The sequence below is a fragment of the Scylla paramamosain genome, chromosome 8 (genome assembly GCF_035594125.1).
Source record: "Scylla paramamosain isolate STU-SP2022 chromosome 8, ASM3559412v1, whole genome shotgun sequence".
Taxonomy (NCBI): domain Eukaryota; kingdom Metazoa; phylum Arthropoda; class Malacostraca; order Decapoda; family Portunidae; genus Scylla; species Scylla paramamosain.
The window spans coordinates 3755001-3780398 of record NC_087158.1 but is presented as its reverse complement, the minus strand read 5'-3'; the positions used below and the strand labels follow the sequence as shown (position 1 = coordinate 3780398).

Here is a 25398-nt window from a genome sequence, read left to right as displayed (position 1 = left end):
TTATTTACCTATTCTTTTTCCCCACTCAATAAATTTCAGTTACCATTTTTGAGGAGCACATGACAGGATGAACTGAAAACTAGGTCAATAAAAAAAATTATTTATTGAGTTTATCATTTACACACCACAGTAGGATGATGCTCTCTTCCAAGATGAGGTGGGCAAACGGAGGATTCCAAAAAGAGTTTGCTCCACACAAATTGCAGCCAGCTTTGGGAGTGGTCATCATACAAAACTCCTTCCACTTTTACCACCAAGATGTTCAAGTTGGTTACAAATACATGCATGCACCTTGACATGCATAATTTAACAATTATATCTTCCAATCATGGATCATTCATTACAAAGCAGTCTGATTCTCACCGTACTGGGTAGTGTTTATCTCACTTTCCTTAACACTGTCCATGGTTGCCTTGACACATGATCACAACATAATTAAATGCAGAGAAAAGATAATTATAATAATTGATTTAAAAAAAAAAGAAAAAAAAAATTACATCGAAAAAATATTCTAGTTACCATTCCTACATTTAGCTGCAGTGTAGCAGTTGACTGACTGCAGTAACAATTATGAGATAACTTCCAAGAAGTTATAATTTATTTTGTAACATGTGAATTCCATAATTTAATGGTAAATGATTAACAGACATGAACTAAGACCATCTGCCGTAAAGATTTGAATTCTTGCTTCTCATAAGAAATTTTCTTGTGAAGCTTAACTTACCCACAGTAATAAAATAATTAAATAAAAAAAGTGTATTGATCTTGTTTTGATTATTTTTACAGTTATTCAGACTCAATAAATCCCAAAATCTATTAGCATCATGGTTACAAAATTATAAAATACAAGCAAGATATTTCTCACTATGTGTTTATGCCATACATATTATGTACTATTTTCATGAAAAACAAAATAAAAATGCTACATTGCAAATCAACAGCCAAAGACAAAATGCATTATAAATGAAATGGGTAGACACTTGTGCATGAAGCCAATTACAAATGTTCCGAATGTTTACAAGTTTGTCTTGAGTTTGACAAAGTAAGCAAGCCACCATGGTACTCAAATAGGCTTAAAATAACCTACATAATAAGAAAATAAAAATAGATGAGAATATGTGATTTCCAATGGTGACAACTAAAGTATAAACACATTTTCATACACCATTACACATTTATGATGGTGACAGTGATGGTGGTGATGATAATGATGATGATGATGTGAGTATGCAGGAATACAACACAACCACACATTATTTTTTTAGAACTGGTAGTGAAGTCTGGCACCTCATGATTACAGGCTGTGTAGTGAATATATCAACAATAAAGTAAAATGGTGGTGAGATATGAATACACCATCTATGTTTTATAAAAAAAATCAGTCTTTTTAGTAAACCAGCTGCATTACAATTTAATCTTTATAGATGATGCACATTGCACTAGTATCGTGATGATGCACACAGGCTCTTTACTCCTCCACTTAGTGAACATTTCATTAGCCAGTTTATTGTTTTTTTTTTTTCTTACAATGTTTGTACCTATGTGATGCAGAACACTGAAGAAAATTAAATCTTATCGTTTTGCTGTGAGGTCATACAGAATACTGTACTGGAGTCTAAGATCTTCACTTTTACATTTCTCTGGTATGTTCCATTGCTCTCTATTTCCACAGCCATGCCGAGACAGCAGCCGTTCTGTTAAAAAGGCACGGCAATGCAAATGTTTTGAAATCTTAATTCATGAATTCAGCTAAGAAAATGTTCCAAAGCACATTATGCAAAGTTTGTAGACATAGAAGCATTTTTTGGTTTCCATAATTAAAAATAGACATTGTTATGCTATTCAAGTATACTAAGAGCTTTCATAACCTCAGTTGTTTACTGTATAACATTTTGATCTTTACATACAATCCACATAGCAGTACTTTAGTTATCCTTAAAATTTCATGCAATAGCTCAGCTAGTCTAAAAATTTCATTAAGTTTTTCTTGACTACTTTGGTAAGCTGTCTTTAGTGACACGAAGATTGATTTAATGCAAACACATGTATCTCAATGAAAACAGGTATCTATGTAAAAACCTGGCACACTAATCAGCTTAGACAAAGGTTTTAAGATGAGCTACACTTGCCTGTCTGCTATATATTTTTTTCAAAACCCAGCTCTGTAAAAACATTAAATATTGACTCAGATCATCTTAGAGTAAGATAATATTGTTGTTATTATTTTTTTCCAGAAGAGTAGTACTATACAGGAATTGACTTGGTTTTGACATTCACAAATTCTGCTTTCATGGTTTAAAAAAGAGCACCTGTGGAAGAGAGAGAGAGAGAGAGAGAGAGAGAGAGAGAGAGAGAGAGAGAGAGAGAGAGAGAGAGAGAGAGAGAGAGAGAGAGAGAGAGAGAGAGAGAGAGAGAGAGAGAGAGAGAGAGAGAGAGAGAGAGTTTACTGTGCAAAAAACATTTTCTACTGTTACATCTGCTCCCCAGGAATGCTGATGTGCTTTTTGTCCTTATTCCCTGATCTTTCAGCATCTAATAAAGAAGTGGTACTGGTTTGAAAACTTAACTATTTTGCAGAGATCTGTAATTTAAGTGAATGTCTTATGAATGAAATCAACAATGTTGTGGAATTCAATTTCTTTACTCTTGCTTTACCACTCTCTAGATGTAAGACAATGGAAAAGAATCATGCTTCATATAGCACATTGTACCACTGTGGCAAATTTACATATTTATACAATATTAAGGAAAAAAATCTTTAAGATCAATAAAGTTAATGCAATACTTGTACATCAGTGACGTGACTGAAATCAGATGAAAGTAGTAATGCTACACACACACACACACACACACACACACACAGAGAGAGAGAAGAGAGAGAGAGAGAGAGAGAGGAGGAGAGAGGAGAGAGAGAAGGAGAGAGAGTGAGAGAGAGAGAGAGAGAGAGAGAGAGAGAGAGAGAGAGAGAGAGAGAGAGAGAGAGAGAGAGAGGGGAGGGGGGGGACTATGATGTATCACAATGATGCTAGTTGAGATTAAAGAAAATTACTTATTAGAAAAAAAGAGCATGAAACAAAATTTAGTCCATACAACTTCTCTAAGAACAACTTATGGATTTGATTAATCTGACGAAGCTCAGTTGCCATCTGCATAAATGACTACTGGGGAAAAGTTGTGCAGTCATGAAAACAAGTTCTGCACCTTTGTGTTTTCATCAACCTCAAGTCCTCTAATCTGATAAAAATCTATCAATTGTTAGTTTTTCAGAGGAGATTCTCAACAGATGAGAGAACTTCACATTGAAAGGAAAAGCAAAACTTAGTGAACATAAATGCAGATGGTTACTTGACTTCTGACCAGTTCAAAACACTAGCACATCCAAGGAACAACAGGCCAGTGAGGGACAAATACAGGTTGTAACATGAGTTACTGCAGATATTGGTAGAAGCGAAAGTACAGGTCATTCTAAGTGGAAAATGTTCTATGCCAATATGCATTTTGAGGTATTGTTTAGCCATGGTATGAAATTTAAACGTGGCCAGGTGACAACAGCCACCAGCCGGGTATTCATGGCAGGATGTGTCATGGCCACCTGGATGAAATTGTGATGAAATTTCAACAAGTTTGGGGCATTAGAGTGTCCTGTAATGAGACAAGTAGTATTAACTGACAGATGATTTACTGATAAACATTGCACAATCATAGTATGGCTGTAATTATTTAGTATGGCTGTAATTAATGACATAAAAGGACATGTAACACCTTGCTGCCCGGGAGGGGAGAGGGAAGGAGCAAGGCTAGGGGCAAATTAGCTGATCGTTAACCAATCACTTGTAGTTTTATGCCAATATGGTAATAATGGATATGTTTAGATTGTATTACATAATTTTGAGAGAAAAAAACACTGACAATACTGCACACTTACAGTAATGTGGAACATGTGGACATGGTGTTTCTACAACATGGATACCTGCCTGGCCTGGCTGTTTTATCAGTTGCCCTGCCACACTTGAATTTCATACCACAGCTAAACAATGCCTCAGAGTGCATACTGTATAAAACAATTACCACTTACTGTACTTTCACCTCTAGCAATATCTGTGGAAACCCATGCTACACCCTGTGCATCCATGATAAGAATGAAATGGGCAATGGTTTAGTAAAGTAATAAACTCATGTTGGGTGATGGAGGAACTTGACTCTCAAAACAACTGTTAATATGCATTTCAAATGTTTAAGAAACATAAATTATAAAATGAGAGAATAGTGTTTCTAAGCACTGCATTTAGATGCTAAATGCTAAAGTTGTTATGGAAGACAAAATATAGTTACTGACATATGCATTCCAGTGTTACAATAAACTGAAGTCTATAGCCTGAGGAGTAATGTATGGTAAATAGTTATCAAACATGGTATCAAGTTTATTTCTTCTTTTAAGAATGAACAGTACCTTAGATATTCTGTGGTGCTACAGTATTTGATTAAGTTGTGGACTGAAGAGAGTAATTTTGAAATCATATCAGAGTAATAACTACTGTACTGAATAACCTGGAAAAGAACAGAGATAGAACTTACACATTTTTCTGACGCAAACATCTATTAAGGCTTCATTGCATATATCTATAATGATAAAAGTAAAGCCAGGCATCTTTTTTTTTTTTAACTGATATTTGGAAGATGCCTTTCCAAGGAGCTTATTTGAATTTCACTAGCATATGCACCTATATCATGGAGAGAGAGAGAGAGAGAGAGAGAGAGAGAGAGAGAGAGAGAGAGAGAGAGAGAGAGAGAGAGAGAGAGAGAGAGAGAGAGAGAGAGAGAGAGAGAGAGAGAGAGAGAGAGAGAGAGAGAGAGATGTAGCACTGCCAAAGTACTGTAAAACATGTCATTTAGAGTCTACCTTATTTTTGCCAATAAAAGTGAAAGGTTCTTTGGCCATGAATCATAACACTTGTGCCTCACATTATTCTTCCAACTGGAACAGTACTACTTTGCAAACTTTACCATGAACATAAACATGTATGTGCTACAAAATATTACAGTACCATATAGTATCTTTAGCAGTAAATGTGCCTCCCACTACATTCCTCACCCTAAATTTTTATAAGATTTTTCATAACTATTATAGAAAACATAATATATTACATCTCATATATTTAATTCTTCAAGATGCTTTGTTAAAAAAAAAAGTGAAAAGGCATCTCCTTATATCCACATGAGGTGCCAACAAACAGTTGAAATAACACACTCAATCCCACCACAAGTTGGCATAACAAAATGACAGTTGAAGTCCAGCAGCATATTCAAGTTGATGGGTGGCATATGTTGTCAAGAAGTGCAGTGATCTGAATATGATCAATGAACCATTGAGGTGGTACCATTAAAAAGATGAAGTGATGTGCACTTTAGAGTTGTTGATACCATAAAACTCGTGTCAGTTATAAAATATCTTACTATGAATTTTTTTTATTTTATTAATATCAAACTTTCAGAAAGTGAACTGGAGACTATTCCTGGGTCAAAAATGAAGTCAGCAAAAAGAATGCTTCTAATAACTTTCAACTTTTTGCGCTGCCAAGCGAGTGATCAATCAATCATATATATTAGTAAAAATCCAGTCATTCAGATGGTGATAGATCTTTGAGACAGAGTGACATCATTTTTTGGTAAATAATACAACCACACATAAAAGGAAATGTTGGTGCAGTAAAAGAAAATCTCCATTTATACCCAAAAATGACATGCATATATTTCTATGGCTAATAAAAAAAAAAAAGATAAAAAAAAAAAAATAATGTATTCAGGTATGACATGATAAATACAATGAACAGTAGCAATACTGCAAAGGATGGCTGGGAGGATTGTGTTCCAGAATTACCTTCAGCATTGGGATCACATAGGTACTGAAATTGCACTACACATTTTTACTTGACATAATTTTCACTTTCTAATATGCAGTCCACCTTAGGAGTGAAAGGCAGGTCCAAATAATCAGTGACTCTATAAAAACAAATGGGGTAATCAAGTTTTAAATTATTCAGATTCCTCATTTGTGGGTTTCACACTGATCTCTAAGTTCTTAGTTCTTCCTTTCCCTTCTTCCATGTACTCTCTTCCTTAATATTGCACCCAACTGTCTTTGAGCACCATGCAAAAGTTAAGTCAATATTAGCAGTCATCATACACTGCCCAGTGAATGCTTGCCTTGAGATGGTAGAGAGCTAAATACCTAGTGTGAAATAAATGGTGTTGGCTTGTGGTCATGTGGTTGTGCTCCACAGTAAGGTTAGGAAGGTTGCATTGAGCAGTTCAGTGGTGGTCACATGGTTGAGCCACAGTGGAATCTTGTGAAATGGGTCATGGGAATGTGGTTGTATGGTTGTGTTGGAGAGTGAATGATCAAGTTACTAGAACAGGAGGCTTCCCTCCTTATTTTCCCTTCAAGAGGAGGTGGCTGTTCCCTATGGCAAGCACAGCAAGCACTGCAGTAGCTCTGCTAGTGAGAAGAAAAGAGGAGGTCCAAAACAGAAATACTGGAAGATGGCAAGGAAAGTAGTTTTCATGCATTCCACATGGCTGTGGTTCAACTGCAGCAGCTGCAATAAGTTTAGCAGCCTTAATTGGCTGAATCTCCTGTCATAGCCAATTAGCCAGTCAGAGGCAGCTCCAAAAGCTATATTGCACTGGCCTGGAGTTGGATGGGTGACTTGCTGTGGCATAACAACTATGGTGGGAGAAACACTAACTCCTTGACTAAAGAGCTTCAATACAGCTGCCTTGCATATTGTTGTTACCAAAGTGGCACTGCATTCACACACGCTACATATGAATTGCACACCTCACCATCTTTGTTCTGGACTCCACCATGCAGCCTAACCATGTGATCTTCCTCACCAGTTCATCACTGAGCAGTCTGTACAATTCAACACCACACAGTTCAAATACTATAGATCAAAGTAACATTACTGCAGATGCACCTGAGTACAAGAATAAACAAGAATCTTCAACCTGAGACCAGTGTTTTAAGCTTATGGTTCACAAATTTCACATGAGTTTCCCAATCAAGAGCAAAACTTTAGTACCCCATTGCAGAATAATCTAAAATTACTTAAATAAAACCTGAAGGATAAATGCAATATCACATGAAACAAGGGAGAGAGAGAGAGAGAGAGAGAGAGAGAGAGAGAGAGAGAGAGAGAGAGAGAGAGAGAGAGAGAGAGAGAGAGAGAGAGAGAGAGAGAGAGAGAGAGAGAGAGAGAGAGAGAGAGAGAGAGAGAGAGAGAGAGAGAGAGGAAGGGTGCTGACCTAATAATATTCAATTTCAATAAGAGTTCATTAGTGTTTAGTGCAAATTGTAAGCATTTTCTTGTGGCAAGTTCGAAGTTTAACATGCAATTTCTTGGTAGAGAAGGTTGAGTAAATTATCAGTACTTTGTGTGTATCTATGAATATAAAACAGTGAGAAGTTCATTGGGTAAGATGAAGCCTCTTGGTATAAAAAATCATACCTACTTATATGTGTACAGTTAATTTTAAGACCAACTGATTAACATTTTGCATAATCAAACCTGTCTGAGATGCACTAGACAATGCATTGTAGAGTACGGAACAATTTTCACTCCCTATAAAGTAGCCTAATACAAATCCAATGAATGCATTACATTAAACACAGATATATATATATATATATATATATATATATATATATATATATATATATATATATATATATATATATATATATATATATATATATATATATATATTTTTTTCTGAATGTACACTGGTGAAGTGTTGTGATGATGTTGTGATGTGTTAAGACACTGCTCCCAGGTCCCAGCAATCAATTGTGGACAACTGGCAACAAACCTGATGCTACATTTACATTCACAGACCAGCAAATTATCTAAGATTTGTGCAAAATGTAAGAAAATCATAACCCACAAAACTTTTGCACCTTGAGTGCAAGTAATAATAATTTATCAAGATAAATAATAATAGACAAAGCATCTGTTCAAAGAAAAATGGAGTAATCCAAAACAAGGCAGTAACTTTCATTAGTTTCTTAAAAAAAAAAAAAAAAAAAAAAAAAAAAAAAAAAAAAAAAAAAATATATATATATATATATATATATATATATATATATATATATATATATATATATATATATATATATATATATATATATATATATATATATATATATATATATATATATAATAATGATTTATCCATAACAAAATAATGAAAGCAACTGAGAAAGATTTTGTGAATGAAGCTAATGTTGATAGCCTGATACACCTCTCCAAACAATGGTTCTGGGCAGCCTCCCACTGTCCTACCATCACCATTACCATAATGATGCCCCATGACGACCTGCAGGCAATGAGATCAATAGTATTGTAAAATATACAACTTAATCTTATCTCTATGATCAGTGACATCAATGAAATTCCTAAACACCCACATCAGTCAAACAACACACAACACACATTGTCCCTCCAAACTGTGTCCTGATTACTGAAAGCAGAACTTCTTGACTTCAAGCAATCATTTTCCCTGACAGGTAATTGGTGCATTTCATGCATACAATTTCCTAGTTGTTATTAAAAAAAGTTGTATATTTTCAAAAAATACTATTTAAGGCCATGACTTTTTAAGTTCACAAATTCTACAAACATCATCTGCAAGCAATTAAGCTTGAGCTTTGCTGACCAACAGAGTCCTCCCTGTTGAATCCAACGTTCCCCCAAACTGCAGGAGTAATGTCTGCACAAAGACCACTACACAAATTTCAGCAATAGTTCAGTGCATCTTAAGGTTATAGTATTGATCATTACAAGTCAGCACATGCTGACAATATCACAAGGAACACTACAAAGTCACTTTGCAAAATGAGCTAAAGAGCCAAGTCTTCATTTCTTTGCTGGATATCGGAAAGTGCCATCCTTGCCAGCTGATCCCCGGCGAATTACTCCTCCAGATACTGGAGGACTCACACTGCAAGACAAATTGGCAAAATTACAGTATTTATAAGAACAAGCAAATATATACGACAAGCACATCTCTTACTAACATTTTTGAGAAGCCTCATTATTTACCTATTAGCCCAATTCTCCACTCCTCTGTCTGATGGTCTTGAGAGCTCTGGTGTTTGCATGTTGGAAGTGGCTGTGCGATGCACTCGCATGTTTACACGCTGCTCACTTTCACTCCCAGATCGTAGTCGACCAACACCTGCACAAAACAGTAAATTATTCTTATGGTAATGTAACATGCAAATGTGAGTGCTGTATTTTCACCTAGCAGTATTTTGAAGATAATATACTGTGAATTTATGAATATATCTGGAGATAAATGCAACATGATATGAAGATAATATTACATCTTTAATAAAAGAATGCACCCAAAAAATTTAAAGGTCCTAAAAGAAAAAGTTTGTTGGTGTGATCTCACATGGTTGGTGTGATCTCACATGGAAGACATTTCTGGCCAAGACACCTGTCCTATCTGTAGCTCACCCAGTAGTTATACACACACACATGAACTCTGATGCAAAGGACACTAGGAACAACATCTGTTACCAGTAATTTTGCCTGTCCCACAATCCAAGGACTTCTGGTTTAAGCAAGAAATGGGAACAGTATCCATGACTCTGGGAACATGCTGAATTTATCACATAATGTAAGCCATATTATTTCTGGTGTCAAAAGTACTTAATTTCTCAAATTAAGAACACAATTATGTGATGTGAGGACTCCATGAATATGTTGTAAATTTGGATTACCAAATACAGACCTATACTCTTACTCATACTGCAGAAGAAACAGTCTAAACAGAAGGAAAGAATTAATGACAGGATCTTTAATGATGAAAATGAAGCAGAAAACTAAGAGAGAGAAATCATATGCACAATCTCACAAAAACATAAATGCCTTCCAAAATTTATCTTTTCATATTTATTTTTCCTACTCAAGACATCAAACTTTCTTGGCAATGATTTTTAGGTTCAATTGATTCACAATGTTCATAGAAATAATTTTAGAACAAAACGACTTCACAAGATGTAACAATAATTTCAAATGATAAAAGACTGCAGTTGAACATAAAAATATTCCTCTCTTTCATCAACAAAGAAAATAATTTATTTCCCCATTACTAAAGCAACTAAGATCCCAGTCGGGACTTAAACCATATTTCTGCATTGTAGAGGATGCATGCAAAGTTTGAGACTGTCTGTCTGTTTATCTAAGCTTCCCCTTGTTCTTTCTTCCCTACAGGACCTCACCTTCGTGGCCTTCATAGAAACATAAGCAAACAATGGTTTTTGATGTACACTATTATTTATAATAATTCTTCTTTTATAACTTTCCTTTGTGGATTAATTTACTATATCAGCTTCCCACAATTGTGTGAATTAATGTTTGAGCTTTGTCTAGCATCAGAAATCAATCTAAGGTATAAAAAACTTTCACCACTCAAACCATCATGATTAATGTTGTGGATTTTTGTCAACCTTGACTGTCCTGCCTCTTTATAGTTCTCATTCTCATTTTTTAATTTATTTACTTATTTATTTATTTATTTTTTTTTTATCTTTCCAGTCATTAAATACATACATCCAAGCTTCCCTTTTTTGGCATAATTTTGGGACTCAGATCTGATTCCTGAGGAACACCAAAATATACAGAAGAACTTCACCTGTCACTACTCCAAATACCTCAACTCTGTCTCAGGACACTTAAGAAATTGCCATAATGCGTTAAGCTTACAGACAGGAAATAAAAGCAGGTAAAGATTGAATCTGGCACAAGGACACTTAAGATACACACCTCTACCAGTTAATACATAATTAATTCAAGTTGAGTTTTGTTAAACTTGAACATCCAGCCAGAACACAAGCAAAATATATATATATATATATATATATATATATATATATATATATATATATATATATATATATATTATATATATATATTATATATATATATATATATATATATATATATATATATATATATATATATTAAACGTTTTCTTTATCATTCATGAAATATATCATTACTCCTTCAAAGAGAACACTGAACCTTCATTTTATCCCCTATATATTAGACTTAACATCCCAAAATGAGGACTCACACTCATCAGAAAACATCACCTCACATTTTACCCTCTAGGCCATTGGGGAGAGAGAGAGAGAGAGAGAGAGAGAGAGAGAGAGAGAGAGAGAGAGAGAGAGAGAGAGAGAGAGAGAGAGAGAGAGAGGAGAGAGAGAGAGAGAGAGGAGAGAGAGAGACGGAGAGAGAGAGAGAGAGGAGAGAGAGAGAGAGAGAGAGAGAGAGAGAGAGAGAGAGATTCTCATCATCTATAATGCACCAAGGTCAGTTGTGCAACATACCCAGGTACCTCCACATTACACCTTAACAACACAACTACTCATGCGGCACCATATTATTAAGGCACCTCCTTTCCTGCACCTGCCCTGATCATCTGATTGCAAGAGATGTGGGTGAATCTTCCTGAATCTGCAATCAACAATGATTCACTCACAACTACTCTTTATTCATTCCAACCACACATGAGCATTCTTCCATGCTCTACAAACATCTCTTGCATCCAAACTGTCTTCACACTGCTCATCCACCCCATTTCAATCTCCAGAGTCTCACATCTCACACTTCTGTATCAACTATCTTCTTCACCAATCTGACACAGCCACCCACAAGTCCACACATACTTGAACTAATGACTAAATTAAGAATTGATAAATTAAAAAGAAATTAATATTTTCATGTGAATAGCAGAACATGTATTCATGAAGAAAGTAACATGAGTGAGTGGTTTCCTATTCCAGAAGTAAAGCTGCAGGCAGAGATGTGTGATGCCCCCCTTCATTATTGAATGTCTGTATGGATGATGTGAGAGGTGAATGGTACAAAAGGTCTGATGAATGATCATAGAGATTGGAACTGAATCACCTAATACTTACAGATGGCACAGCCTGGTTGAGAAGTTTGAAAGGATATGTAAAAAGAGAAAATTAAATAAGAGTGAATGAAAACAATGAGTTAAATAATGAAGTGTATCAGGATGGTGTATGGTACAAGGATCTATGTGGTTATGAATGGAAAATTACCTTAAAAGGTAGATTGCATGTTGATGTGGATGGATAAGTAATGCAAGGTTTAGAATGAGGGAAGCAAGATCAATGTAAGGTAAAATTAATGTAGGGTTCAGATGTAGATCACTTGAAATTAATGCAAAGATTAGGCAGTATAGAGCTGAAATTTAGAATATGGGAGCAGGGCAAAAGACAAAATTAAATGTAACAATTGACATTATAAGTTTGAGGAGCATGTATAAAGTAACACTAATGAAGTGAGCAATGAGGTAGTGCAAACAGTTGGTGTTAGAAGACAGTTACCTGATGGAACAGAGCATGGAATTATGGCTTGGATATATATAAAATAGAATTTTTAAACAGAACACTAAATAAGTCACTGTAAGATAAGCTGACCTATAAGCCCAATCCACAAGCCCCCTCTCAGTGTGGCAGATGATCGCTGCACTCACAACACTCCTGCCACTGGAGATGCGATACATGTTAACAGTTGTGCACGTGAGTTTATGCAAATATTTGATGTTTTCTGATGATTAATATTTTGATATTTTCATTTTGTGCTCATAAAAAGAAAAAAAATCAGCTCAAGCTAAAACTAACTGATGTGATTAAAATAACTAAACTATATAAAACCTTGGGAAGCAACAAGAGCAATGTATGTGCACCAACGAGCTGCTGTGCTGACAGGAAAGAGGAAGCATAGGCATGGTTTCTAGATCAGATTAGTGTTATGCCAACTCTTGTTCTTCCAGTTCTGAGCAATTTTGTGTGAAAATATCATACACAAAGATAATATACAAACAAATATACCTTAAATCTGGCCATACCAAAATCATATCACTTGTAAAAAAAACTGAAGACATCTGGTTCTTTCCAAACAAATTTTGCTACAGTACTATGTTTAAAATGAAACACAGACACTTGATTGTCTGCATGATGTGTGTGAACCATCAGTGAAGAGCAGGTACAATGGACAATACATGAAGGATGAATGATCCCATACAAAATACAATTATGAGGTGAAGAGAGCCATGAGAAGCTGTGACTGGCCACTGTGGAAGGGAAAAACATTATCAGAATGAAGTGAAAGTATGGCAAGTATTTGTTTAAGTAAGCACGTAGTATATAAGTATTGAGAGAATTATCAGAATTGAAATACTGATATATAAATATCCACACTTAAGGTATGAAATCCTACTTTACCACATAAGGGGACAGTATATGAATTGAGACTAAAAGAGGTAAGAATAGAACAGTAAGGTAGTCACTGTTAATTACATATCATTCTCTTGTTGTCAAAAACAACTCACAAATTCTACACAGTTGCATAAAAGCTTGCTTTCATTGACAATGTTCATCAATATTTAGAAACTAAAGTATATATAACATAATTATATTCCAATGATTTAAAGCAAGTTGATTCTAGTGAAGTTTTAGAAAAGTATATGAATAAATTTGTGTCCTTTGCCCCTTAAAATCTAACATCACAAGTTTATAACTACTGTCCTAAGAATTACATTAATTCTGTAGATGAGAAGACCTGTTGAATAAAGTTTTGCCACACACTCGTCAACACAAAGTACAAAGCCTTGGACTTCACCTGCACTGAAGTCACTCATAATGTGCGGAAACAAAACAAAGGAAGCTTCATGAAAACAAAGTGTGGTGCAAAATTCAAGTTTCTTCTTCATTCTTAAGGAGGAAAATGCCATGCAAAGCAAAAGTGAAAATAAGATGTATGTTAATGATTTGTGATAATAGCAATAATAATAAAAATAAACATAATAAAATCAAATAAGGCAGAGAGGGCTAATGCCAAGGTCATAAATGAAGGAACACCTAAAAGATAGTACAAAGCATTACTTGAAATGTATTTATTCATTCCACTGTCATACATCATGGTAAAAACAATTGTTGTACATGTACAAATGCCCTATCATTCTACAATCCATCCGTCTCTTATTTAACAGTCGTGCAGATCAAGAGCAAGCACTGAGTCTGTAGTACAAAGAACACACACAAACCACATGAATGTCACCATCTAGGTCACAAATGCTGTATAAATGAGATTGAGGACGACTGATATCTGATGGAACCTAACCTATATGAAAAATACAGCAGAAAAATGAAATTTATCTTTACTTTATATACAACACAAAAGGCAACAACTATTTACAAAAAAATCTGGAGTTCAAGATTCTCTAATGGAGATACCAAATAATACCTTCATCTTCAGTCTGCCGTTAATAGCTACATTTTCCATATTTCAAAACCAAGGATACAAAGGTGCTTACAAGGAGCAGTGAAGTTGCTATCAGTGCATAATATTCTGTGCAGCTTACATGAAGAATTGGTCTTGAAAGAGGTCTCAGAACTGAAAGACGGCTTTCCTGAAGTCCAGGTAGAACTTTCTTGGTACTAGATTAACCTATAGTTGTTAATTGCTATCAACTGATTTCCGGGAGTATTGAATGGTTATTGGTTCCTTGGGGTTCAAATAACAAGTGGTTTCCCTGTAAAGGGGAAAGCAAAATATAAGATCATCTAACTAGAGAAAGACACATGCTCATTATATGACAGTGTTAGTGTGTTCTATAAATATTCAGTAAGGCAGATTTTCAGTGTATCTGATTAGAAAATAAACTTTACTGAATAAATATCAATTGGCACTCTCTCTTGACTGTCAAAGAATGAGCTAGATTCGTTTAGAGGCAGTTCTAATATTGACAGCAGAAAGAATCGAGCCAAAAGTATACAGTGGCCCTTGAACATTAGCCCTCGTGCCAGTGAAATTTTGATAAAATAGTCATACAAAGAAAAACACATGATATAATTTTACTTAGCATGAATAAAAAAGAAATCTACAAGAAGCAATATGTAGTCTATCAATATCAAATTCTACATATAAATTAGGTAAGAAAAGCAAATGAAGTTAGCAAATCTATTAAGAATACACATTTAAGACTGAAGAGAAAAACATGAATTAGACTAGATGGCAAACGGGACTCAGGAGGTTGTGATATGGTGGAGGAAACAAGAGAGGAAGATGAGAGGAAGGGAGATGAAGAGGTGATACCCTGACCAGTAAATTTCATGAGGGTGGAGATGCACACGAAAATCAAGTGATCCCCCTAATCAAGACACCCAGCACGATTAATGATAGGACGCGACCTGGGGACCCAAGAAGTCTTGAGCAGGTACTGCTCTTGTGGTCTCTAGGTCATGTGAGGTGAGGGTGTGATGGCCAGGGGGTGGAAAGGGCAGGACCAGCGGGGGGTGTTGGGGGGGCCTTGCAACTCACACCGCTGTTGGGGAAGGCAACACACCCCCGACGGTGGTGTCGTGTCGTATCCGAGACGTGGCACCTGTGGCTTGGGGTTTGTGGCTCTGACGGTCCTCTCCGCTCCACCTCGTTTTCCTGATTCCGTGACCCTCCCTGCAAGTGAAGGACAAGCATGGTTTCCATCAAGTGTCACACACAGGATCAACATGCAGACTGTACAATGGTATTTCACTCCTCAAAAGTATATTTATTCTCCTTCTCCCACTCATTACATTATACTTTTTCTGTTATGTGAGATTCTGTCTCTCTCATAAAATAAATATTCTTGCTAATTTAATCATTCTATTTTGCTAGTGTATCTCACAGGTTCCTCATCTTGAAAGCTAAGTTTTTCTAATGTAAAAGGAAAATGTTCTTTAAGAAGTTTGTGAAATTTGTAAAATAAAATCTTGATTTTTATTCATAAATATGAATTCTACACTTTTACATTAGAAAAAAAATATGATTATAATTCTTTGTAAATCAAGATTGAGTTGTACTATGTCCATAGTATAAGTCTTTAGGATACTGGTACTGGATAACTCCTATAGCTTCTAGAAAACCAAAATTACTAGATGTTCAAGAATTCTTGGAACTGGCAAGCTTTGAATAGCCACTTTGGGCATCAAGTTCAGACAGCTTGTTGGGGGAATAAGGACTTCCCTGCACATGAAAGGTACAATTTGTTGTGGGAACAAGGACTTCCCTGCACATTTAAGGCAGACCAATTGTTTTAGAAACAAGGACTTCCCAGCATGTGAAAGGCAGACAGTTTGTTGTGGGAATAAGGACTTCCCTGCACACAAAAGCCAGACTGCATGCTTGTTTATACTTGTGTGAGAAGTGCAATACTTGCAGGTGATCAGACTTGGGATTTCAAAAGATGTCAAAAAACAGGAAGAGGAGCTTGATAATTTGGATGAATAATGAATATGAATAATGGCTGAAGTGGAGAAATGAGAAAGAGTGGGCAAATCTTAAATTCAACTATCATTTACATTTACTGAATGTACACAAATGGGTCAACAAAAATTGATAAACCAGCACTTACAAATTTGAGCATATTCCAGTCAAAGACATAGTCGTAGGTGAATCCCTGACGGTGGAAGAGCTGTCGGAAGAGCTGCCTTAGGTAACTGTAATCCGGTTTCTCCTCAAACCGCAGTGACCGGCAGAAATTCAGGTACGTGGCAAACTCATCTGAAAGTAAAGAGGGTCATGTGCGCAGTTCTTTTGGCGAGACACAAAATAAAGAAGTGGTCTCCTCAGTGATCTTTTAAGCTGCAAATCACAAGCATTCACACCCCTACACACCATCACCCCTATTTAGGTCATAAAAAAAGAGAATATTACCAGTTGTTGTTCATTGCTGCCTGTAATGTATGGTAATGAAAATGTGTGTTGATATGTATTACCATGTTGTCTAAACAGACTGAGATGCATGGCAATAAGGCCCGGTGAAATGTTGCAGGCATCAAAATAAATTTATGCAGAAACAGTCCATGTGTACTGATTTACTATGTTCTTATAAATTTGTCTCCTTTCATTATGGACAAGGCAGCTATGATAATATCCATTTCAGTCACATAGGAAACGTGATTCAAGTCATCAAAAACCATCAGAAAATAATCTATTTTATTTTGTTCAACTTAATGGTATTTGAATTACCTTCATTGATTAGAAACAAATTTTTCATAATCAAAAGACAGCAGTAAAGTTATGAAGATATTCCAGCAGAACTGCTTATAGTATATGTTATTGGGCAAGAGAGAGAGAGAGAGAGAGAGAGAGAGAGAGAGAGAGAGAGAGGAGAGAGAGAGAGAGAGAGAGAGAGAGAGAGAGAGAGAGAGAGAGAGAGAGAGAGAGAGAGATGAGAGAGAGAGAGAGAGAGAGAAGAGAGAGAGAGAGAGAGCTATGAGATCTTCTATCAAGAGAGAGAGAGAGAGAGAGAGAGAGAGAGAGAGAGAGAGAGAGAGAGAGAGAGAGAGAGAGAGAGAGAGAGAGAGAAGAGAGAGAGAGAGAGAGGAGAGAGAGAGAGAGAGAGAGAGAGAGAGAGAGAGAGAGAGAGAGAGAGAGAGAGAGAGAAGAGAGAGAGAGAGAGAGAGAGAGAGAGAGAGAGAGAGAGAGAGAGAGTGCTATGAGATCTTCTACCAAGAAGCAACTTACTTTCTTTGTAAAGACAAACTGTTGTGGTATGAAGCAGATGGTAAGCTACTTACTTCCCACGTAACTCAATGTTCCGTGTGATCCGCACTGGACTGAGCCAACAGTTACACTGACACACAAAGGATCTCAATCGTACAGACTCTACCATGCTCCCATATTTTTTCAAAGGGTCAGTGACAATAGAATTTGAGGCTAACAAACATGTCACATCTCAAAAGTGGACCATGTAATTTCCATCCCCAGGAAGACTTCTTCCCTCAGTAATGTTGTCACAAATTCTTGAATACTTTGTGTGGGTAATACAGTTATCAGTTGTGTCTCCTGGGTCTCTCATTCTTAGTCTCTCATCTAAGTATCCTGGGGTTTGTACAAACATACCCTCTGTGTTCCTTATACTGTTTCTCAGGAATATTACTGCAGCTTCACCATTTGGATCCAGTCAGTATCTTAAGAGAGTTCATGATGAATACATGAAGCTATTGTGATAAACTATGAATCCCATTCCTGTCCTCCCTTTCTATAAGAAAGTGCTGCAGGCAGAGATACTGGACTGGAAACAAGGAATGGTGAAAATTGTATTGAGTAAAGCAGTTAGAGCATGCAAGGGAGAGCTGGAGAAAGGAGGGACAAAAGAAGTAAGAACAGACCACGAGTTGATACCTGTGGCAAACAAACAAATGAAAATGAGAGAGAGAGAGAGAGAGATGAGAGGAGAGAGAGAGAGAGAGAGAGGAGAGAGAGAGAGAGAGAGAGAGAGAGAGAGAGAGAGAGAGAGAGAGAGAGAGAGAGAGAGAGAGAGAGAGAGAGAGAGAGAGAGAGAGAGAGAGAGAGAGAGAGAGAGAGAGAGAGAGAGAGAGAGAGAGGGGGGGGGGGGGGGGGGCAAATGTAGGTTTCCTGTATGTATTAGCCTCAGCCATCCAGCAGTTAACACATCCAGCATCTAAACTTTTTTGATGGTTGTAACTTATTTTACAGAAATATATAATCTGTTTACTTTCAATAACTTGCACTTGAGGTGCAAGGAACATAATTTCTCCATCATTGCTTGCTTTACATCTTTTCTTACATTTCCACGGGAAATCTGTATAATGATGACATGAGTCATACCACTCACTAGTTAACCTACTGTAACCCTCAGCTGGTGCTGTTTTCCGGCAAAAGGATCTCCCAAAACCATGGGTCATCATCATCATCATCATCATCCTTTTGAAAGGCTCCATACATGCTTATGTTTCGACCTTGATCACCTAGTGGTGGCTCACCAGGCTGCAAGTCACACACAGGGAAATGGGTGAGTAATGATGATGACCACATGGACTTCCTTTCATTATGTCTCATTGGCATCAGAAACATCTGGGGAAAATTGCATCATGTTGAGAACACTGAATGTGTTCTAAGAAAGCACATGAAGATAGCATATGAATCTAACATTAGCATATGCATGTGAGATCTAATTCTGTGGTCTAAGATCCACACAGTAACAGGTGTTATTTGAGAGGCAAAAGATCCACACAGTAACAGGTGTTATTTGGGAGGCAATGTGGTGAGAGTAGAATGGATGTGGAAAATAATGAGAAAGTAAATGCAAGATCTGACATGAGTAGTAAGGAAGTAGGAGTATGTGAAATGCACCACCCTGATGTGTGATAAATGTGAAGACAAGAGCTGACATAAACACAATAGATGATTTGGGTGTAAGGAGACAGTCCTCATTCAATGTGTTGGAATGCACAAGAAAGAAAGTGTGACAGCAACAGAGAATAGAAGTATGTACAGAAGAGACAAATAAGCAGGAGGGAGAGGAAACTGTTCTGTCTTGCCCAAGTCATCAGAAGAATTCCAAAGAGGTGTTAGAGAAAATGATTAAAACACACAATAGTCTTCTGTAATGCAGCTATGCTACTGTCACTGAAACTACTATATGCTTTCCAAACAGTCTCTTCTTGGAGACATTTCCAACACAGCAGGCAAAAACCTTTAATGATCTTTATAAAAATGATATTTTAGTCCTTAAGTACAAAGACAGTAAATGTTCATTTAACCAACACATCATATTAACTACAACAGTGAATGAAAAGAACTGAATGTAAAAAGCAAGGAGAATAAACAAGTTTGTCATGCTGCTAACCACACAAGTTACAAGCCACTCAATCTTACTTGGAAATCCCTTGCAAAGCTCCTCAATGGGTGTCTGCATCTTCTTTTCACTGATTCTTTCATATTTTTGTCTTTTCGTGGCAGCTTTGAGGCCTTGCCAAGGTAAAGATCCTCTGTTGAAGTACATCAACACATACCCTAGACTCTCTAAGTCATCTCTTCTACTTTGTTCTGTGGGAGAGAGGGAGGAAAAAAATAAATAAAAAAATAAATAAAATAAAATAAATAAATAAATAAATAAATAAAAAATAAAATAAATCATAAATAAACAAATAAAAACACCACAGCATTAAACACTTGTCAGATTCTTTCAACTCTACTAAATACACATACAGAACAAGAAATAATTTTACTTTATGAATGTTAAATAATTCATCTATAACTGCTCAAGTTAGAGGCAAATATAGTCTTTCTATTTAGAACTACCCCTCCTTCCAGTGTTGCACAATGAAATTTAGATCCTGTTCAATCTAGAACAACACATTTGATTTTTTTAAGTTTATAAAGCTTAAAGCTTTATAAACATATATCATTAGTACAGTATTTGTACAATACTGAAAGGATTAACAAATCTCTGAAATATGTATAATGTTTGAAACTACATGGAATCTTATGTAAAAACATTCCATTTGTATCTCAGATATTAAATAACTGCTTCTGTTAAAAAATAATGACAACATATTGTATTTAAGGTCAATAATTCAGACAATTAAAGACCCCTACTGATAACTCCCTCACTCATGTATACAACTCCCTTCAGCCAGACCAATGCACTTCCCTCCTGGTGGCACACTGCAACTCACGACTCACCTATTCCCAAGTGAGTGTTGACTGAGGCATACCGGGCCGTGCCTGTCAGGTTTTTGTTTTCCCTGTATGGTATGTGTTGGTGTGTGCGGGAATCTCTGTACTTTTTCGCGAGGCCAAAATCTATGATATACACAAGATTCCCCTTCTTTCCTAAGCCCATGAGGAAGTTATCTGGCTTTATGTCTCGATGGATGAAGTTCTTGCTGGTGAATGTATTCTATTCTGGTGATCTGCAACAAGAAAAGTTACTTTCAGTATATCCCACACAAGTGCTCCCTCTTCAAACAAATTTTCAAAAACTTCTAGATAATACCTATATGCCCATCAAAGTGAAACTGACATTAAACAAGGTACTTAATGAGAAAATTTCCTAAGAACAAGGAACATAAAGCAACATGTACATATTGCATCTAGGCACAAATGGTAATATCTTAACAAGGAAGGATTTAGACATAATACTCACATATTTCAACATACTACAAAATCTAATAAACAACCCTACATGTTCTTGCATATCCAATGTTTAAGGAAGTAGTATACAACAATTCAGTAATTTCAAAGACAAGAGTACAGGTGCATCAAATCTTACAAGTTGGTCTGCCAGGAGAAGGACTGTCTTGAGAGAAAACTTTCTAGAGCAGAAGTTGAAGAGGTCTTCCAAGGATGGTCCCAGCAACTCCATTACCATTACATTGTAGTCTCCTTCTGAACCACACCACTTGATCCCAGGGATGCCTACACCACCAGCCATCATCTGTTGAGGGACAAGAAAACACTGAGCATTTGGGTGCCATCAAAACATGAATCATGTAAGACAAAACACATTGCAGGAGATAATACAGAGCAACAAAAGATAAAGATCTTGGAGCAATACAATTAGAAGACTTAAGGATACTGTGTTGTGAAAGGAGCTGTGCTGTAAAAATGAGAAGACAAGAAGAGTAGGAATATCTGCTAGAGAGGAGAGTTGAAGGGGATAGGAGTGTGGGTAGTGCTAAAGCAGAGCATGGACAGGAATAAATGGAACAACTACCACAGCCATCCATGAAAGAGTCCCTGTGAACACATTTTATTAGATTAATTTATACCAGACTATGAAATGACCAGGAACTGTAATGGGAAGGCTTTCAACTGTAACATAAAGTCAAAGGAAGATTAAGAAGTGTTGAAGGAAGAACAGACAGCTTTACTGATTGAAAATCAAACACTGAACTGATGCAAATGTCAAGCTTTAACCCTTTCACTGCTAAAACCAGTAATGCAATAAAGCTTATCTGCTCTTCCCTTAACAAATCTGTTCTCCATAATCACCAACAACTTTTCAGACACTTATTTCTTTATTAGTCTTAAACAATGATAAAGTTTGAAAAGAAACAATACTAAGCTCCTGTTCTCTACTTTTGAGTGTCCATGCAAACATTTTTCTTATACTGCTCTAGATGTAACAAAGAACAACCACAGCATTGAAAGGATTTGACTAGCACAATCAAAATAATCTATCCTGGAATCTGCCAAAACATGAGCCACAGCAGGATCACATTTCATCCATGATAGACAGGCAAGGATATAAATAAATCATTCCTCACATTTCCTGTAAGCCATGAACTCCACATACTTCCTCCTTCCCCTCCACACTGTACTACCACACAAACTATATGGCAACCCAACACATTACAGAGGCAAAAATGAACATACATATAAATAAATAAATAAAATAAAATAAATATATCAATAAAGCATATAATGTAAAAGAATACTGTACTTGGTCCTTCTCTCCCCACCATCTACCCACAAACCAAAATGTAACTCCCTTCTTCTTTCTTCCTTCTCCTCCTCCTCTTCTCATATCTGTTTGGCTAGTTTAATAGATGCAAACACTCTGACAGGGAAGTGTGAGGCCACCTTGGTGCAGTGAACACAAAAGACTCACTGTAGTTTTGCCCCTTGAATAAAAACCCACTGAAGACTTGAGTTATAGAAAAACAATCTATTTATGCTACAATACAGGCATGCAAGCACACACAAACACACATACACCTCACACACACACTGACCAGATTAATGAAGTACTGCACAAAGGCATGACAGATACAAAGCACAAGACTGAAGGGTGGACAAAAGGAAAGCTGGCCAGAACCACATAATTCACTTTATCCTGAGTGATGCCTTGTCCTAAGCAATGCTCATCATCACCATCATCAGAAGCAGTGGCCTCTATAACTCCACTGCAGGACAAAGGCTGTCTCCCAACCCTTTCTCACTCGGCTCTGTTCACTACCAGTCAGTTCCACACTATCCCAGCAAAACTTATCTTTCAGGTCCTCTCTGTTGAGTTCTGTCTGTCCTCCCTGCTTTTAATATCCTTAGTTTGCCACCCTGTTACTCTAATCATCTATTATCTGTTTGGTGTATAAAGAGTCCTACCCTTGTTCACCTTTTTTTCTTTTCATTGTGGTCTACCCTCCCTGCTTTCACTGTCCTTAGTTTGCCACCCTGTTACTCTAATTGTCTGTCTATCATCTGTTTAGTGCATGAAGTGTTCTGCTCATGTTCATCTATTTTCTTTGCATTGTGGACAAGATGTTTTCCACTCTGCTTTCTGTTAATTGATACTTAATCTTTGCCCTGGAGGTAATCATAAGAAGGCCCCCTGTCAGTACTGTAGGCATTCTGAGACTGCTACTCTTACGTTTAACCATCTCGATACCTGAAGGTTGGCACTATAACTAAGAACCAAGGAATTAAATAACAATAAATGCCTTGAGAGTAATAACAGTGTATGTAAGGTAACAAGGATTATACTGTAGTAAATTATAGATGAACTGATCAGGCTACACATTTCCTACACTTCTTCTCCACTATCTATCCACTACTTCTTCTACAAGCAATAGCCACCAAAGAAAAGTCTATATCTGTTCTTATACTTGCATGCCTGAATCCTTTTATTCTCAGACCAGATCAGATGATGTTTTGGGTATAACCTTTTAATGGCATCCCCTCATCTTTCTTTGTCTCTATTTCCTCTCTTTTGTGTGTGTATGTGTGTGTATTTTTTAGAGGTCTCCTTCTACTTGTTTATCTCCTTTTCTTGAATCTCTCTTTTTTTGCAACATTCTGCTTAATTCATTCCTCTCTCTCTCTCTCTCTCTCTCTCTCTCTCTCTCTCTCTCTCTCTCTCTCTCTCTCTCTCTCTCTCTCTCTCTCCCCTTCCCCATCACACACAAACCTGAATGTACAGTACTTTCCATGTCACCTTCCACACACAAACCTTCTTACATCCCCCATCTCCTCCACTTCCTCCTCCCTTCTGTCAAAAATACACATGCTGAGCAACACTGCATCATACCTTATAAAACTTGGACTCTATGTGTAGCTGTGGGTGCTTTGTTTTGATGCATTCTAGCTTGATGGCCACCTCCTCTCCAGTTGAGATGTTTGTTCCTGAGGACAAAAACACAGTCAAAAAAACAGACACCAGGTTGACAGCATATTGGTTGCAAGGCATAGATACGGCAGAAAACTCTTGGATATTAGAGGGGAAAAAGCAATCATAACTACATTAATTCATAAAATGTTACATACAATACACAGGAGAAAGTAATGCAGATGCCTCAATATACAGCCTCAACTCATGATCTTCCTTGCATTTAATAAATGTGTGCCTCTTATGCAGCATAAAAGAAATTTGTGGATGCTGTATGGAGATATCCCCTCATGTCAATAACCTGTCTCCAAGACTTTTAATTTCGGTAACAATGAGAAATATACAACTTAATGAAATAATAGTAAATATATATAAGAAATAAGTGCATAAATAATTCATTAACAATACATTAAACTGAAAATAGAATAAAAATTACATTATAAGGATGGGAAGTAAAGACTGAATAGCAATAAAGTTATTATAATCATGTATCATGGTTAATTATAAAAAGAGAAGGTTAATGAGAGAGAGAGAGAGAGAGAGAGAGAGAGAGAGAGAGAGAGAGAGAGAGAGAGAGAGAGAGAGAGAGAGAGAGAGAGAGAGAGAGAGAGAGAGAGAGAGAGAATTTCAATAATGAATAAAGTACGAGCAAGAGGCAACATGTGCAGGTGTCATAAACTTCCTGGGGAAACCAAAAATGTGCATAGTGCAGTTCCTAATATCCCAGATATCCGTGCAAGGCCGAGGGAGGTTGACTCGGTCACACCTACAAGCATTCTCTCACACATTAGCCTCGGGCCTATGACAGGCATCATTTGCACGCTCACTGCATTCAAACCACACACTAAGATATAATAGTAAATTTCTCGTGGAAGTTAATTAAAAGGAAAAATATTTAATAGCTGCATCACAGAATAGAGAAGAGGTGGAGGGAGGAGGTTGCGATAAGAGACAAGGGTGGGGCCAGCGAGGCGAGGTGAAGCGAGAGCCGCGTGGGGCGACATGAGCACCTCACGTCACACACCGTCACACCCTTACTTCCTATTGGTCTTCCCCTTCGTGACGTCACACAACACTTTCCATTGGCCACATGAGTACAGTGACGCTACATGAAGACTGACAAGACATTCCTAACACTAAGATATTGATTTATTCCGGGCCAACCTAGCTAACCAATCATAAAATCAATGTACTAAACTAGAAACTAAGGAAGATTCAAAATGTTCACAGACACACACACGCACCTATCTACTACCGCCTTCCTCGTAGCCACACATCTCTACGTCATCCAACCCCTTAGTTCTGACTGGCCGCCTAGCACCCTGACGTCACCCAGCCTCACTTCCTACTGGCCAGACTCCCCCTCGCGTCACAATGGGAGGCCGCAGCGCAGTA

The 25398-nt window shown here is 36.9% G+C and overlaps 1 protein-coding gene across 1 annotated transcript in view; it reads right to left on the bottom strand.

Annotated features, from left to right (window-relative positions):
- Window positions 1–13982: 13982 nt before the first annotated feature.
- Window positions 13983–25398, bottom strand: part of LOC135102715 (casein kinase I-like) — a 77198-nt gene continuing 65782 nt past the window's right edge. The window contains 7 exon segments of the mRNA XM_064008206.1: window positions 13983–15560; window positions 16498–16646; window positions 19770–19940; window positions 20580–20784; window positions 20786–20809; window positions 21169–21333; window positions 23926–24020. Of these exon segments, the coding sequence (XP_063864276.1) occupies window positions 15345–15560; window positions 16498–16646; window positions 19770–19940; window positions 20580–20784; window positions 20786–20809; window positions 21169–21333; window positions 23926–24020 (1025 nt within the window). The 3' untranslated portion in view covers window positions 13983–15344.